This window comes from Sus scrofa, chromosome 5 (genome assembly GCF_000003025.6).
Source record: "Sus scrofa isolate TJ Tabasco breed Duroc chromosome 5, Sscrofa11.1, whole genome shotgun sequence".
NCBI lineage: Eukaryota > Metazoa > Chordata > Mammalia > Artiodactyla > Suidae > Sus > Sus scrofa.
In genome coordinates, this window is record NC_010447.5 from 62824300 (window position 1) to 62842076 (window position 17777).

Genomic DNA, 17777 nt, shown 5'->3' on the forward strand with positions numbered 1-17777 from the left:
TGAGGGAAGAGGAGGGGATTTCCAGGAACTTTTTTTCCACCACCCACTTTTTGACCTTTTATGGTTGGCCTCAGAACTGTCAAGGGGACTGTAGGTATGTCTTCTAGATGCTAATTATCACAATGAGTGTATAATGAGGCTCAGGGTCCACTCGAAGTGGAATCTCCTTGGTTGCACCACTTTTTGCTGTATCTTCAACCGCTATGTTATATATTTTTGTTGTTGTTGTTGTTTTTTGCCATTTCTTGGGCCACTCTCGTGGCATATGGAGGTTCCCAGGCTAGGGGTCGAATCGGAGCTGTAGCCATCGGCCTACACCACAGCCACAGCAGCACGGGATCCGAGCCAAGTCTGCAACCTACACCACAGCTCACGGCAACACCGGATCCTTAACCAACTGAGCAAGGCCAGGGACCGAACCCGCCACCTCATGGTTCCTAGTCGGATTCGTTAACCACTGCGCCACGACGGGAACTCCAAGGGCTATGTTATTTTTTTTTGAAGGTCATGCCCTCCCCTCTTCCCTGGGTGTGATGTATGAGTCAGGGTTGATTTTTGTCCCTAATCAAAGCCTACAAACTGGGGGGCTTAAACAATCAAAATTTATTTTCTCAGAGTTCTAGTGGCTAGAAGTCCAAGATTCAGGCTCCAATCAATTCGATTCCGGTGAGAATTTCCTGGCTTGTAGATACTGCCCTTCTGCTGTGTCCTCACATGACCTTTCCTTGTATGTGCACCCTGAAGGGGTGGGGAGCTCCCCTTACCAGGAGGCTAATCCTATTAGATGGGGGCTCCACCCTTACGAGCTCATTTAACCGTAATGACTTCCTCAGAGACTCCCATTAACAAATATAGCTACACTGGGGGTTAGGGCTTCAACTTCATAATTTATGAGGGAAGTTCCTGTTGTGGCTCAGTGGTAATGAACCTGCTAGTATCCATAAGGATGCGGGGTTGATCCCTGGCCTTGATCAGCAGTTTAAGGATCCATTGTTGCCACAAGCTGTGGTGTGGGTTGCAGACGTGGCTCTGATTGGACCCCGGGCCTGGGAACTTCCATATGCTAAAAAGATAAATAAATAAATAAAAATGTATGTGGGACACAAACATTCAGTCCACAACAGTGTGAACTGAACACTGGCCCTTGCCATCTGCCTCTACAGGGATTGAATCATGAGCCATTGCAGCTGCTGTGAAAGGGGCTCAAGATAGAGATCAGGACTGAGGCTCTCTGTGCTCCAAAAAATTGGCAGAACAGGTCTTCACATAGTAGGATATTTTCAAGAGAATATTTTATAAGCCCAATTCTTGCATCTCCTCATATCTAGAAAAGCACCAAAATCCTTCATGGTGACGTCTGCTCCTCGTGACTAACAGTAACCTTCTGTAAAAATGTGTGCTGGTTACATGCACCTTCCCCCGTCACCAAAACCACATAAATCACATACATACTCACCTCCCCTTACCTCTTTGGAGCGGTATTTCAGACCTATCTGAAATGCTGTCTCCCTGGCCGTAGTCTTCATTTTGCCCCAAGTACAACTTAACTCTCAGCTTCTGGGCTGCGCATGATTTTTAAGTCAACGACGTATCTATTTCATTTCCTTCCATATGGATAACTGATTTTTGTAGCATTATTTGTTAAAAAGACTGTTCTTTTCCCATTGAAATACCTTGGCACTTTTTGGAAATCTTTGGATCACATATGTATGAATTCATTTCTCTTTTTTTTTTGTTTTATGATTTTTTTTTCCGTTATAGTTGGTTTACAGTGTTCTGTCAATTTCTACTGTACAACAAAGCGACACAGTCAATATATATATTCTTTTTCTCACATTATCCTCCATCATGTTCCATCGCAGTGACTGGACATAGTTTCCTGTGCTATACAGCAGGATCTCATTGCTTAGCCACTCCAAATGCAACAGTCTGCCTCTATTAACTGAGACTCCCAGTCCTTCCCACTCTCTCCTCCTCCCCCTTGGCAACCGCAGGTCTGTTCTCCAAGTCCATGGCTTTCTTTTCTGCGGATAGTTTCATTTGTGCCATATTTTAGATTCCAGCTATAAGTGATAGCATATGATATTTGTCTTTCTCTTTCTGGCTTACTTTACTTAGTAGGAGAGTCTCTAGTTTCATCCATGTTGCTGCTAATGACATTATTTTGTTCTTTTTTATGGCTGAGTAGTATTCCATTGTATACATATACCAAATCTTCTTAATCCATTCATCTGTCAATGGACATTTAAGTTGTTTCCATATCTTGGCTATTGTGAATAGTGCTGCAATGAACATATGAGTACATGTATTTTTTTTCTTTCTTTTTTTTTTTTTTGGTCATTTTAGGGCCACACCTGTGGCATATGGAAGTTCCCAGGCCAAGGGTCGAATTGGAGCTGTAGCCGCTGGCCTAAACCACAGCCATGGCAACACCAGATCCTTAATCCCCTAAACGAGATTAGGGGTAGAACCTGCGTCTTCGAGGATGCTAGTCAGATTTGTTTCCGCTGAGCCACGTGAGAACTCCGGTATTTTAAATCTTAAACATGTTATATTCTTTCAATTTTTTAGGAATATATTTCACTTAGCAATGCTTTATAATATTCAGTGTGTCTTCTATAGTTTATTCATTTTGTTTTGTTTTGTTTTGCTTTTTTAGGGCTATACCTACTGCTTATCCAAGTTCTCGGGCTAGGGGTTCAATCGGAGCTGCAGCTGCTGGCCTATGCCACAGCTGCGGCAACACCAGATCTGAGCCATATCTGTGACATACACCACAGCTCACAGCAATACCAGATCCTTTAACCCACTGAATAAGGCCAGGGATTGAACACGAATCCTCATGGATACTAGTTGGATACTTAACCACTGAGCCACAACAAACACTCTCCAGTTTATTAAATTTATTCCCTAATATTTCATGTTTTTAATTTGATTTTAAGTGGTGTTGATTTTTTAAATTTTATTGTCTAGCTCTTCATTAATAGCATATAGGAATATAATTGATATATATTATCGATATAGAATATATTGATATGGATATGTGTGACATAGTATGTATATATATAGGATATAATCTATTGTATATTGATATAGGATATGTATTGATCTTGTAACTTTGGGGAAGGAAAATTTTTTCCTTTACTTTTTTTAGATCCTTTAGACTGGTCTAAGGAGCAAGTTGACAGGAGACAGATAATAGAAGAAAATCAAACAAAAGTTTAATAATGTGCATACATGGCAGAGACCCAGGAAAACTGAGTAACTCGCCCAAATGGCTGAAGCCCTCACCTTAAATACCATCTTTAGTTAAAGACAAAAGAGGTTGCTGGGGGTAGAGTTTTGGGAATTCAAAGGGGAGGAAGGCAATTCACATGGAAATGAAAAAGCAAACGGTAAACAGAGGTTTGCTGGGAGGTGCAAGACAATGGGATGCGTGGACTCTGATCCCTAGGCTCTGCCCAGTTTCCCCACCACATTCGGCCCAAATTCTTTGCTGGTATCTCTTGTGACAACCTTATTCTAGGAACAGGCCATTTATCTACATTCTTTCGTCAGCTAGGGGGGAAAGGTCAAAGTTTCTTCTTGAGTGTATCTGCCCTTGATTGACTTCAGCCCCAAATAAACCACATCCCAAAGAGGCATTTTAGAGTAACAAATTTTGCTCCCCTATATGACCAACCTGGGAACTTGCAAACTTCACTTATTTCTAATATTTTTTTTTTTCTGTAGATTCCTCAGGCTTTTCCAGATACAGGAGTATGTTGTCTACAAATAAAGACAGTTTTACTTCTCCATCATGTGTGCCTTTTTTTTTTTTTTTTTTTTTTTTTTTGGCTTTTGTCTTTTGTCTTTTAGGGCCGCACTAGCGGCATATGGAGGTTCCCAGGCTAGGGGTCACATTGGAGCTGCGGCTGCCGGCCTACACCACAGCCACAGGAATGCTGGATCTGAGCTGTGGCTGCAACCTACACCACAGCTCATGGCAACACCAGATCCTTAACCCACCGAGCGAAGCCAGGGATCAAACCTGTGTCCTCATGTATACTAGTCAGGTTCGCCAACCGCTAAACAATGACGGAAACTCCCCATGTGTGCCTTTTTATTTCTTCTTTTTACCTTATTGGAATGACAAAGGCCACCAATAAAATATTCGATCAAGGAAATAAGAGTTTGAGTTCCCGTCGTGGCTCAGTGGTTAATGAACCTGACTAGTATCCATGAGGAAGCAGATTCATGATCCCTGGCCTTCCATAGTGGGTTGAGGATCCAGCACTGCTGTGAGCTGTGGTGTAGGTCACAGACGCAGCTCAGATCCTGCGTTGCTGTGGCTGTGGTATAGGCTGGCAGCTGTAGCTCCGATTGGACCTCTAGCCTGGGAACCTCCATGTGCTGCAGGTGTGGCCCTAAAAAGACAAAAAAGAAAGAAAGGAAGGAAGGAAGGAAGAAAGAAAGAAGAAAAGAAAAGAAAAAGAAAAAGGAAGTGGAGGAGTTCCCTTTGTGGCTCAGCAGTAATGAACCCAACTAGCATCCATAAGAGTGTGGGTTCAAACCCTGCCCTCGCTCAATAGGTTAAGGATCCAGCATTGCCAGAAGCTGTGGTGTAGGTGGCAGATACGTTTAGATCCCACATTGCTGTGGCTGGGGCTGGGGTGTAGGCCTGCAGCTTCAGCTCTGGCTCCTCCCTTAGCCTGGGAGCTTGGATATGTTGCAAGGATGGCCTTAAAAAAAAAAAAAAGAAACCATGTGGAGTTCCCTGGTGGTGCAGTGGTTTAGGGATCTAGTGTTGTCACTGCTGCGGCTTTGGTGGCTGATGTGGAGAATTTTCTATCCCTGGCCTTGGATCTTCCAAGTGATGTGGGTGTGGCCAAAAAAAAAAAAAAAAAAGATTTTTAAAAGCAGAGAGAGAGTGGGACAAGGAAGTCATAAACAAACAAACAAAAAATATTCTTCCTGGCCAAGTTACATTGCTTTGGGGGACAAAAGGGCCTGTCTATTAGGCAGATTACCTCACTGTCAGGAAATTCCAAGCTGGCCAGGTAAGATTTCATTCTTGGGCACAGTTGAAACTGCATTTAAGTTATGTAGCTATTAAGTCACTTGGGCTTAACTCAAGTGACTACATACTGGGCTTGTTTCTTTTTTTTCAGAAGCAGAAACATTTGATTCTTCTTTTTTTTTTTTTTTTTTTTGTCTTTTTAGGACACTTCCCTCTGCATATGGAAGTTCCCAGACAAGGCGGTCTAATTGGAGCTGCAGGAACTGGCCCATACCACAGCCACGACAGGTCCAAACCGCATCTGCGACCTATACCACAGCTCACCGCAATGCCAGATCCTTAACCTACTGATCGAGGCCAGGGATCAAACCTGCATCTTCGCTGGATAATTGTCAAGTTCATCACCACTGAGCCACGATGGGAACTCCTCAATTATACTTCGTTTTTTTTGCTTTTTAGGGCTGCCTCCATGGCATATGGAGGTTCCCAGGATAGGAAGGATCCCAATTGGAGCTACAGCTGCCAGCCTATGCCACAGCCACAGCAACATCAGATCCGAGCCACTACTGCGAGCTACACAACAGCTCACAGCAATGCCGGATCCTCAATCCATCGAGGGAGGCCAGGGATTGAACCTGCAAACTCACGATTCCTAGTCAGATTCATTTCCGCTGCGCCACAACGGGAACTGCCTGCTATATTGTTCTTCTGCATCTAGTGGGGTGATTATATAATACTCCCCCTTATTCTGTTAATGTTGAATTTCTGCACAATATTGTCTTTTTTTTTTTTTTTTCCTGGTCTTTTTGCCATTTCTACGGCCGCTCCCGTGTATTCATAGCTGTGGTTTTATCGTTTTTCTCTTTTTTATTTTATTTTTTTATTTTTATAATTTATTTATTTATTTTTCGGCTGCACCCTCAGCTTGTGGAAATTCTCAGGCCAGGAATTGAACAGGTACAACAGCAGTGACCTGATCCATAGCAGTGACAATGCCAGGTCCTTAACTGCTAGACCACCAAGAACTCCTGCCTTTCTCTCTTATCTCTCTATTTTTTGGGGGGGTATACACATGGCATATGGAATTTCCAGGCCCAGGGATTGAATCCAAGCAGCAGCTGCAACCTACACCACATCTGCAGCAACACCAGATCCTAACCCATTGTGCCAGGCTGGGGATCTAACTCAAGCCTCAGCAGCAACCCAAGTTGCTACAGAATCAACACTGGATCCTTAACCTACTGTGCCATAGCAGGAACGCCATCCTGCCTTTCTCTCTCTTTTTCTTTTCCTTTTTTTTTTTTTTTTTTTTTTTTTTTGGTCTTTTCTGGGCTGTACCCATGGCGTATAGAGGTTCCCAGGCTAGGGGTCGAATCGGAGCTGTAACTGCCGACCTAAGCCAGAGCCACATCAATTCGGGATCCGAGCTGCATCTGCAACCCACCACAGCTCATGGCAACGCCAGATCCTTAACCCACTGAGCGAGGCCAGGGATCAAACCCACATCCTCATGGTTTCTAGTCATATTCGTTAACCACTGGGCCAGGATGGGAACTTCCCTGCCTTTCTCTTAATTTTGATTTTTCCCCCTCCTTTTATACTTTGAAGCATATGCAAGACCCCTACACAGAAATAAACCTGATCTTAAAGAGACAGTAGTGAGTGATGACTTGAAGTGAGATTCTTAATTCTCTGCTCAGGATTTTTTTTTTTTTTTTTTGGTCTTTTTTTAGGGCTGCACTATCGGCCTATGGAGATTCCCAGTCTAGGGGTCTAATCAGAGCTACAGCTGCTGGCCTACACCACAGCCACGTCAAATCCGAGGTTCATCTGCAGCCTACACCACAGCTCACGGCAATGCCAGATTCTCGACCCACTGAACGAGGCTAGGGATCGAACCGGAAACCTCACGGTTCCTAATTGGATTCATTTCCACTGCACCACAATGGGAACTCCTAATTGTATTTTTTTTTTTAATTTTTAATTTTTTTGCTGTGCTCACAGCTTGCAGTATTTCCTGGGCCTTGGAATCCCCACAGCGAGATTGCTGCTACAAAACTTGGCCTCTACCCACTGGTGCTGAATAAAAACGTGGAGACAGAACTTTGGGCGAAGGAGAAAAAAATAGCTTTATTTCTTTGCCAGGCGAAGGAGACCATAGTAGATAATGCCCTAAATCCCGTGCTCCCCTTGGGAAAGATTAGAAGTTGGTTTTATGGTTTGGGGAGTGGAACAAAGGTAAGGATCAGGGTAGATGTAAGCTTTGATTCTACTTCAAAGCGGGTGTTTAGGAGTTCCCGCTGCGGCACAACAGAATCAGCGGCTTCTCTGAAGTGCTGGGATCTCTCATTGCTGCAAGCTGCAGCATAGGTCACAGATGCAGCTCTGATCTCGAGTTACTGTGGCCGTGGCATAGGCCAGCCCCGGCAGCTCCTATTCAACCGCTAGCCTGGGAACTTCCATATGCCTCAGGTGCAACCTTAAAAAGAAAAGAAAAGGAGTTCCCGTCGTGGCGCAGTGGTTAACGAATCCGTCTAGGAACCATGAGGTTGCGGGTTCGGTCCCTGCCCTTGCTCACTGGGTTAATGATCCGGCGTTGCCGTGAGCTGTGGTGTAGGTTGCAGACGCGGCTCGGATCCTGCGTTCCTGTGGCTCTGGTGTAGGCCAGTGGCTACAGCTCCGATTCGACCCCTAGCCTGGGAACCTCCATATGCCCCAGGAGCGGCCCAAGAAATAGCAAAAAAAAAAAGAATCTCAGAGACAGTTTTGGGTGAAGAAGAAAATAATAGCTTATTATTATTTTTTTTTAAATTGCTTTGCCAGGCAGAGGGGGCCACAGTGGGCTAATGCCCTCAGGGCTGTGTGTCCTGCCGTGGAGTGGGTAATGAGGAGTCTTGGCATAGCGATGGTTCAAGGAGCAGGGTTGCTGATGGGGATATACATGCAGGATCCAAATTTCTCTCCATTAAGAATTCTCTATATTAAGAATCATCTGGAGGAGTTCCCGTCATGGCTCAGTGGTTAACGAATCCGACTAGGAACCATGAGGTTGCGGGTTTGACCCCTGGCCTTGCTCAGTGGGTTCAGGATCTGGCGTTGCCATGAGCTGTAGTGTAGGTCGCAGATGTGGCTTGGATCCCGTGCTGCTGTGGCTCTGGTGTAGGCCAGCAGCTACAGCTCTGATTAGACCCCTGGCCTGGGAACCTCCATATGCCGTGAACAGCCCAAGAAAAGGCAAAAAGACCAAAAAAAAAAAAAAAAAAATCGTCTGGAGATCGTCCAGGCTGGTGTCGGGTGGTCTCATGATGGGCTTCTGTGGTTCTCCAGGTTATTGAACTGTGACCTTCTTTCTGGAACAAAGAATGCTTGCAAGGGGAGTTCCCGTCGTGGCGCAGTGGTTAACGAATCCAACTAGGAACCATGAGGTTGCGGGTTCGGTCCCTGCCCTTGCTCAGTGGGTTAATGATCCGGCGTTGCCGTGAGCTGTGGTGTAGGTTGCAGACGCGGCTCGGATCCAGTGTTGCTGTGGCTCTGGCGTAGGCCAGTAGTTACAGCTCCGATTAGACCCCTAGCCTGGGAACCTCCATATGCTGTGGGAGCGGCCCAAAGAAATAGCAAAAAGACAAAAAAAAAAAAAAAAGAATGCTTGCAAGGAAGGGAGTGTTCTTTAAAAAAAAAAGGTAACAGTTGTAGATATGTAACTAAGCAGAAAAATAGGTCATCTGTAAAAAGCAAGTCAGAATGAGTTTAAGCAGATCAGAGCATGAAGGAGGTCATTTTAACTACATTTTGTAAATTTAGCTGGAACCGAAGCAGCACTGCTCCTAATAGCCAAAAGGTGGAAATAACACAAATGTCCATCAACGGATAAATAGGTAAGTAAATTGTTGGTTATCGACACAATGGAATATTATTCAGTGATAAAAAAAATCAAATATTGATACATGCTAAAACACAGATGAAACTTGAAAATATCCTCACTGAGAGAACTTAATCACAAAAGGCCTCGTACTGTATAATTCCACTGATATGGAATTTCCAGTATAGGCAAATCTATAGAGATAGAAAGCAAATTAGTATCACCAGAGAATAGGAAGTGGGGTGGGGGAGAATGCTTGGGAAGTGTCTGCTAATGGGCATGGAATTTATTTTGAGATTAATAAATATGTTCTGGAGTTAGATCGTGGTGTCAGGTGTACACCTTGTGAGTATAATTTTAAAAACCACTGAATGTTATGCTTTGAAATGATGAATTATATGGTATGTAAATTATAACTCCATTTAAAAGAAAGACATTAGGAGTTCCTTGGTGGCTCAGTGGGTTAAGGATCTGGCTTTGTCACTGCTGTGGCTCAGGTCGCTGCTGTGGTGAGGGTTCAATCCCTGACCCTGGAACTTGCTAAGGGCAAGGCTAAAAAAAAAAGGTTAAGGGAGTTTCTGTTGTTGCCCAGTGGTGAAGGAGCCTCTAGTATCCATAAGGATGCAGGTTCGATCCCTGGGCTCGCTCAGTCGGTTAAAGATCTAGCATTGCTGTGAGCTGTGGTGTAGGTCGCAGGTGCAGCTCCAATTCAACCCTTATCCTGAGAATTTCCATATGCCACACATTTGGCCCTAAAAAAGCAAGTAAATAAATGAATAAATAAAACAACTGGAATAAGGCAAACTAAACAAAATTATTCAAGAAAAGTCAGGGGATTGTCTTGCCTGAGACAAGAGAGAATTCATTACCACGAGGAAGTGTCATGAAGAGAATTGGGTCTTACAAGCACCACTATGGGGAGTTCCCTGGTCATCTAGTGGTTAAGACTTGGCGCTTTCACCCGTGTGGCAGGGGTTCAGTCCTTGGTCTGGGAACTGAAATCCCACATCAAGGCATTGCACATTGAGGCCGGGGAGATGAGGGGGAAGGAAGCACCACTTTAGCTACGACTCAGAGAATAGGTTGAAGGGGCAGTTGTAATAATAAACCCACCATAGAGATATGTCAAAACCGAGACCAAAAAAAAAAAAAAAACCTGGCTCAAGAGAAATGTGTTCTTCACAAGCCTGTAGGTTAGACAGGATTCTGTGAAGAAACTGAAGTCACGTGGAAAATACTGTGTGTTCATTCAAGCATATTGTTTTCTGGGGGAGAGTCTACATGTTTTATCAGGTCTGTAATAAAACACCTGATCCTCTAGATATAAGGAACCATAGACATGTATGGTTTAATAGAAACATGGTTTAATAAGCTTGCTCTTCCCTATTTTAATCAGCAGAGGGCAGAAGCAATACAATTAACAGAGCCAATTGCCAGTAATTTTCTGACTCCTCAGGTCATTCTCAATCTATGCCATCTACTTCCTGGTTTTGAGCTACATTTTTTTTTTCTTTTTTCTTTTTTTTTTTTTGGTTGCATGCACAGTGGCTTGTGGGAATGTGGAAGTTCCTGGGCCAGAGATCAAACGTGAGTCACAGCAGTGACCTGAGCCACTACAGTGACAATGCCAGATCCTTAACCTGCTATGCCACAAGGGAACTCCCACATTTTATTTTTAAATTTTTATTTTATTTTTTGTCTTTTTAGGGCCACACTCGCAGCATATGGAAGTTCCCAGGCTAGGGATCCAATCAGAGCTATAGCTGCTGGCCTACACCACAGCCACAGCAATGCCAGATCCGAGCTATGTCTTTGACCTACACAGCAGCTCATAGAAATACCAGATCCTTAACAGACTGAACAAGGCCAGGGATCTAACCTGCGTCCTCATGGATACTAGTCAGATTCATTTCCACTGAGCCACGATGGGAACTCCCAAGTACAATTTTATATTTTGGAATGTGTGTTTTGTGCTATTCTGCCCAAATCACAGTATATAACGACTTACAGGGTATATGCCTATTTATATTCTGATCTAACTGGATATTTAAGATTCTAAAAGAGAGTAGGATGGGAGTTCCTGTCATAGCCCAATGGTTAACAAACCGGACGAGTATCCATGAGGACTTGGGTTCGTTCCCTGGCCTTGCTCAGTGGGTTAAGGATCCGGCGTTGCCGTGAGCTGTGGTGTAGGTAGCAGATGTGACTCGGATCCAGTGTTACTGTGGGTGTGGTGTAGGCTGGCAGCTGCAGCTCCAATCTGACCCCTAGCCTGGGAACTTCCATATGCTGCTAGTGCAGCCCTAAAAAAACAAACAAAAATAACCCCTCAGCTTCTTCATCTATGAAGTATAAATAACAATACCCACCTCAAAAAGCAGTAAAACATGTTTATAAGTGGAGTTCCTGCTATGGCGCAGCTGGTTAGGAATCCAGCATTTCTGCAGCTGTGGCATAGGTCAAAGTTGCAGCTTGGATTTCATCCGTGGCCCAGGATGTGCCACAGGTGTGGCAAAAAAAAAAAGTTTACAAGTAACGCAAAGTATAATGCCTGCTCATAATTGCCTATCAATAAACGCCAATTTTCTTCCATCTAGAATCTAATACACTGTCATGTGTGTAAAGCTGAAATTAACTACGATCATTAAGGCTGTGTGTGTGTGTGTGTGTATGTGTTGTGTATATAACTAGGGACGTCGTCAGTCATGATGGATTTTCCAGGAAGACAAATTGTAAACATAAATATACTGACAATTCAGATCCAACAGTTTTATTAGAACATTGACGCCAAGGAGACTCCTTCTATTCTCTTTCTGACAGCCTACCCACAGCCACACTCGTCAACTACCATGTCCTCATAATGCCGGAGAATGACATTGTCATTGTTGTCCTGATAGAGCATGGAAATGGGGGACAGCCTGGTGGGAATGCAGACAGCCTGGGGAACCTGTGGGTCAACGGCATGCATCAGCGCCTGCATGAAAGCGTAATTGGAGCTGTTGAGGGAGGTGGTCAGTGAGAACGGACAGTCCCCATGGCAGTAATTTGCCATGAAACCCTTGGGGGCAATGATCCACTTGTGCCAACCCAGATCCCGGAAGTTGATGAACAGCTGGTGACGATGGCAGAGGTTCTTGCAAGGAACCTTGGAGGCAGGAAAGGCTGCCCTCCTTTTGCGGGAAGCAGGGTGGCACTGCTCAGGGTTGAGGGTTGCCACCAGCAGGGACGCATGAAGAGAACGTCTCAGTCTGGCACAGGTGTCCTCAAGCTGAAAGTTCTCCCCAAGGGCTCTGTCTCCTTTGACCAGTATCTCTAGGAAGAAAGCTAAGTTCTTCCAGGATGAATTATTCCTCTTAGCCACCTCCAGCAGGTTGAATCGAAGGATTCCTTGAGGCCATGGTACTGACTGTAATACAAACATTGTACCTGTCTTAGGGGTGGCCTGGCCCCACACATGTGGCTCCTGAACTAGAGACAAGGTCAGTTCCAGTTCTGGTCCCAGGTTATAGTAAGTGTTGGGTCCCAAGTCCAGGGCCAGCTGGGCCATCGTTAACTGCTCATCTTTAATGACAGACAGGTTAAAGTAGAGGAGCTTCTGCAGGCAGGAGGCAGCTTGGGGATGGTTCTTAGAATAAAGAAAGAAACCTAGATGGAAACAGAGAGAAGTGAGAGTCACCAAAAGATATTTTATTTCCTATCTACCTGTATGATATAAATGTCAGATGTTACATATACATCCACATATATGACATAAGGCAGAAGGGAGTTCCCACTGTGGCACAGTGGGTTAGGGATCCAACATTGCCTCGGCTGTGCTGTAGGTTGCAGCTGCAGCTCAGAGCAGATCCCTGGCCTAAGAACTACCACATGCTTCGGGTGCAGCCATTAAAAAAAAATAACAATAAGGTGGAGTTCCCATCGTGGCTCAGTGGTTAGCAAACCCGACGAGTATCCATGAGGACTCGGGTTTGATCCCTGACCTCGTTCAGTGGATTAAGGATCCAGCGTTGCTGTGAGCTGTGGCATAGGTCACAGACCTGGCTTGGATCCAGCATTGCTCTGGCTGTGGCATAGGCTGGCAGTTGCATATCTGATTCGACCCCTGGCCTGGGAACCTCCATATGCCATGGGTGCTGCCCTAAAAAGACAAAAAGACCAAAAATATATAATAATAATAATAATAATGATAATGCAGGAAATTATCAGTTATATCAAACCCTACCATTTGGGAAGACTTATTTCTTTCCTCATTTATGTCCAGAGGTTTTTATTGTCTTATCTGCAGGTCCCCAAAGGGATTCTGTTTTTTGGCTTGTTTGTTTTTTTCTGGTGGAAAGGTAGTTTGTTTTTTTCCTCCCTGAAGGATTCTGAATAGTATTTAGAAGGTCTATAATCTTGGATGGGAAAAATAATTACATCTTTGTTTTCACTAAACTCTAAGTGAAATTCAGCATTTCAATTGTGACTAAAGGCAACAAATCCCAAGAATATTATAAGGGCTTATGACACTGTTACCAATAAAAATCATAGGTATGTTCATATATTAATTTATCGCAAATACTCTTCTCTTATTATTATTTTGCTTTTTAGGGCCATACTTGCAGCACATGGAGGTTCCCAGGCTAGGGGTCGAATCAGAGCTACGGCCGCTGGCCTACACCAGCCACAGCAATGTGGGATCTGAGCCACATCTGCGAGCTACACCACAGCTCACAGCAACGTCGGTTCCTTAATTCACTGAGCAAGGCCAGGGATCAAACCCAAAACCTCATGGTTCCTAGTCAAATTCGTTTCCACTGCACCCTGACGGGAACTCCTGCAAATACTTTAAAATGACATTTATGGGTTTCTTTGGCCCACACCAAAGGCATGCAGAAGTTCCTGGGCCAGGGATTGAACCCATGACCCGGAAGTGACCCAAGCCACAGCAGTGACAACCTCTAGATCACTAGGGAACTCCTGCTCACACTATTTTGAATTCATAATAGTTACAGTCCTTTCCCTAGATCTTGTTATTTGTTATATTAATAAAGCATCATAGATGTTACTATACACACATTCGTTTTTTAAAATATTTTTATAGGCAGTTCCCGTTGTGGCTCAGTGGTAACGAACATGACCAGGATCTGTGAGGACTTGGGTTCGATCCCTGGCCTTGCTCAGTGGGTTAAAGGATCTGGCCATGCCCATGAGCTGTGGTGTAGGCTGGTGGCTATAGCTCTGATTCGACAGAACCTAAGAGTCTTATCCCAAGGGAAAAAAAAATTTTTTTCTATTTCTTTTTCTTTTTTTTTTTTATAAATTTTACTGGAGTATAAGTGACTTACAATGTTGTGTAGAGCAAAGTGAGTTAGCCACACATACACATATTTCTCTATTCTTTTTCAGATTCTTTCCCCATAGGCCAATCCCAACCTCCTAATCCATCCCTTGCCCCAACATTTCCTCTTTGGTAACCATAAATTTGTTTTGAAATTTCTTTGAGTCTGTTTGTTTTGTGAACAAGTCCTTTTGAACCATTTTAAAAAATTAGATTCCACCTATTAGCGCTCTCATATGATATTTATCTTTCTCTGACTTCACTTATTGCAATAATCTCTAGGCCCATCCATGTTGTTGCGAATTACTTTATTTCTCTTTCTTTCTTTTTTTCCTTTTTTTGGCCGTACCTGTGGCATATGGAAGTTCCCAGACTAGGGGCCAAATCGGAGCTGCAGCTGCCAGCCTACACTACAGCTACAGCAATTCTAGGTCCTTAACCCACTGAGTGAGGCCAGGGATTAAACTCGCATCCTCATGGATGCTAGTAGGGTTCTTAACCCACTGAGCTGCACCGGGAACTTCCCATTCTCTTTCTTTAACTTCATATCTGTACAAGATGATGGATGTTCACTAAACTTATTATGATAATAATTTCAGGATGTATATAAGTCAAATCATTATACTATATATACCTTAGACATATATAGTACTTCATATCAATTATATCTCAATAAAGCTGGAAGATAGAAAAGACTATATTCTAAGTCTTGAATAAATAAACGATTCATCATCCATCTGAAAATATATCATTCCACCTTATTAAAGAAATAAAAATTAGGAGTTCCCTGGCAACCTAGTGGTTAAGGATTTGGTATTGTCACTGCTGAGGTATGGATATATTCGTGGCTGGGGAACTTCTGTATAACGTGGATGTGGCCAAAAAAAAAGTTAAAAGCTAAAAGAGTGTTGTTACCTAGTGGCCATGCAGTGTAGCATACACCAACAAAATAAAATCCTATACAGTAACGAGAATAAACTACAAATAAACATAACATGGGTAAATCTCACAAACATAATGCTGAGTGAGTTAACGCTGGATCCTTAACCCACTGAGCGAGGCCAGGGATTGAACCCGCAACCTCATCATTCCTAGTTAGATTCGTTTCTGCTCTGCTCCCTTACCTCTTAATCTTCCTCCAAGAATTGTCCCTGAATCCCCACCCCCAGGCCCTGAGCCTGTAACATGATACTTAGCTCAATGTATAAGTCATCTGGCGGTCTCTCTTTCTTCTATAAACTTTATTTTTATTTATTAATTTATGCTTTTGTCTTCTTGCCATTTCTTGGGCCACTCCCGCAGCATATGGTGGTTCCCAGGCTAGGGGTATAATCGAAGCTGTAGCCACCGGCCTACACCACAGCCACAGCAATGCAGGATCCAAGCCGCGACTTCGACCTACACCGCAGCTCGAGGCAACACTGGATCCTTAACCCACTAAGCAAGGCCAGGGATCGAACCCGCAACCTCATGGTTCCTAGTCAGATTCATTAACCACTGAGCCATGACAGGAACTTCCTATTTTTATTTAATTTTTAATTGAAATATAGTTGATTTACAATGTCGTGTTAGTTTCTGCTGTACAGCAAAGTGATTCAGTTATATATATATATATAATATATATATCGTTTTTCATATTCTTTTCCATTATGATTTATCACAGGTGTTGAAGATAGTCTTCCAAAAACTTTTTAAAAAGTTTTTTATTATAGTTGATTTACAATGCTATATCAATTTCTGCTGTATAGCAAAGGGACCCAGTCATACATATACATATATAAGCATTATTTTTCTCATATCATCCTCCATCATGTTCCATCACAAGTGACTAGATATAATTCCTTGGCTATACAGCAGGAAGTCTTCTATAAACTCTTAAAGAACTGACGCTGTCTTTAATCTCTGTACTGTCATGGTCTTACACATTTCCCAGCACTTGGTAGGTATCCAGTAAGTGTTTCTTGGACTCCAATTTTATTTTCAGTTGCTTTAAACTAACCCACCAGGGCTCTCAATTCCGCATCCGAACCACCTAAGAAGCTATATAGACATGCAGATTTCAACACCCATCGCTGACTTTGAATAAGAATCAGGTGGGAGAGTCAGGGGCAGGAACTAGGCCTGAGAAACAACTTTTAACAGTTGACCAGGGTAATTTTTGGTGGGTGGTCAGTTTGGCAAATTATTGAATGGCTCACACTCAGATTCTTATCTAAAGGGTATGACAAAGGGCATATATTATCGCTCTGTATTTACAAATCAAGAATAGCCTTTCCTGCTGCAGCACAGTGGGTTAATGCTTCTGCTTGTCTCTATGGCGTTGCCAGTTTGCCAGTTCGATCCCCAGCCCGGTGCAGTGGGTTAAGGATCCAGCTGTGCAGATGCAGCTCGGATTCGATCCCTGGCCAGGAACTCATTTGCCTTGGGTGGCGCCAAAACAGGAAAAAAAAAAAGAAATTAGCCTTTTCCACCCAAGTAATGGGGAGAAATAAGGAGGCGGGAAGGGGAAGCAGCTCAAATTTCTCATCCCTGGTTTGCCATACCAAAGGTACCAGGATGTGGAAATTCTGAGCTGAAGAGTGGGAGACAGAGCCCTAATTCCACCCTCACCCCTCCCACCTAAACTGTAGCACAAATCTACCAATTCAGAAAAACACATTTTGAATCCTGACCTTGTTCTCGCACGAGCTGTATGATCTTGAATAGGTTATGGGTTATCTACGGTCTGAGCTTCAATTTCCTTATTGTTAAAAACTTGATAAGAATACCTGTCTTGTCTCAGGACTGTGGTTGAGATTAAATAACAAAATATGTAAAATAGCAGCACAGGGCCTTTCAGGAACCCCTCGGTAATGGTTAACTTTTCCTTCTTAACTTTCTTCACACCACCCACCCCCAGATTCCTCCCCAGCATCCTTACCTTGATCTGGGAGAAGTCGCAGCACGTCCCCACGGACACCCAGCTCCTTCACGTAGCATAAGTCTTGAGAGAGGCCACTGGTGGCTGCTGCCTCGTGATCCTGGAAAATTCTCTTCAAGATGTAAGGCACGGGTTGGAACTTCTTGGGTGAAGGTACCTTGTCTAAGCCCAGAAACTGGAGAAAGACATGCTCTTGGAATGGGAATGTCTGCCCTACGGTCAGAGTTAACAGGAAGGCAAGAGCCAGGCCTGGCAGGGAAGGAAGCATGGCCTCTGAGCCCAGGAAAAGCTGTCTCATCAGGCTGGAGAGAGCTCTAGTGCCTGACTGCCCAGCACTTAAGGTGCTGCTACTTTATGTGATGTAAGATAATCAGGTGTGAATTGCTCTCTTCCCAGCGCCTCAAAGGCAATTGGATATAAAAGGACAGAACTTTTTTCTCTCCCCTAGCTCTGCTCTTCCAGGAAAAAAAAAAAAAAAGAAACACTACTTATGCTCGGACCTAACGCTACAAGAAGCTGAGATTTGGCATTCCTGTCGTGGCGGCTCCAACCCAACTAAGATTCATGAGGATGCAGGTTTGATCCCAGGCCTCGCTCAGTGGGTTAAAGATCCAGCATTGCCGCAAGCTGCAAGCTGAGCATAGTTCACAGAGGCAGCTCTGATCCTGCATTGCTAAGG

General features: G+C 43.8%; 1 protein-coding gene across 1 annotated transcript; it reads right to left on the minus strand.

Moving 5' to 3' along the window:
* Nucleotides 11627-17528, minus strand: GDF3 (growth differentiation factor 3). Its single transcript, XM_003126512.4, has 2 exons — nucleotides 17099-17528; nucleotides 11627-12503 (listed from the first exon to the last, which is right to left on the minus strand). Exons 1-2 carry the CDS (start codon nucleotides 17394-17396, stop codon nucleotides 11680-11682), a joined length of 1122 nt encoding a protein of 373 aa, XP_003126560.2. The 5' UTR covers nucleotides 17397-17528; the 3' UTR covers nucleotides 11627-11679.

What these genes read in the sequence shown, in the direction of transcription:
- GDF3 (XM_003126512.4), bottom strand. Translation starts at nt 17,396, where the DNA reads ATGAGACAGCTTTTCCTGGGCTCAGAGGCCATGCTTCCTTCCCTGCCA. An exon ending in GCGACTTCTCCCAGATCAAG is followed by an intron (nt 12,504 to 17,098) that starts GTAAGGATGCTG and finishes GTTTCCATCTAG; the next exon opens with GTTTCTTTCTTTATTCTAAG.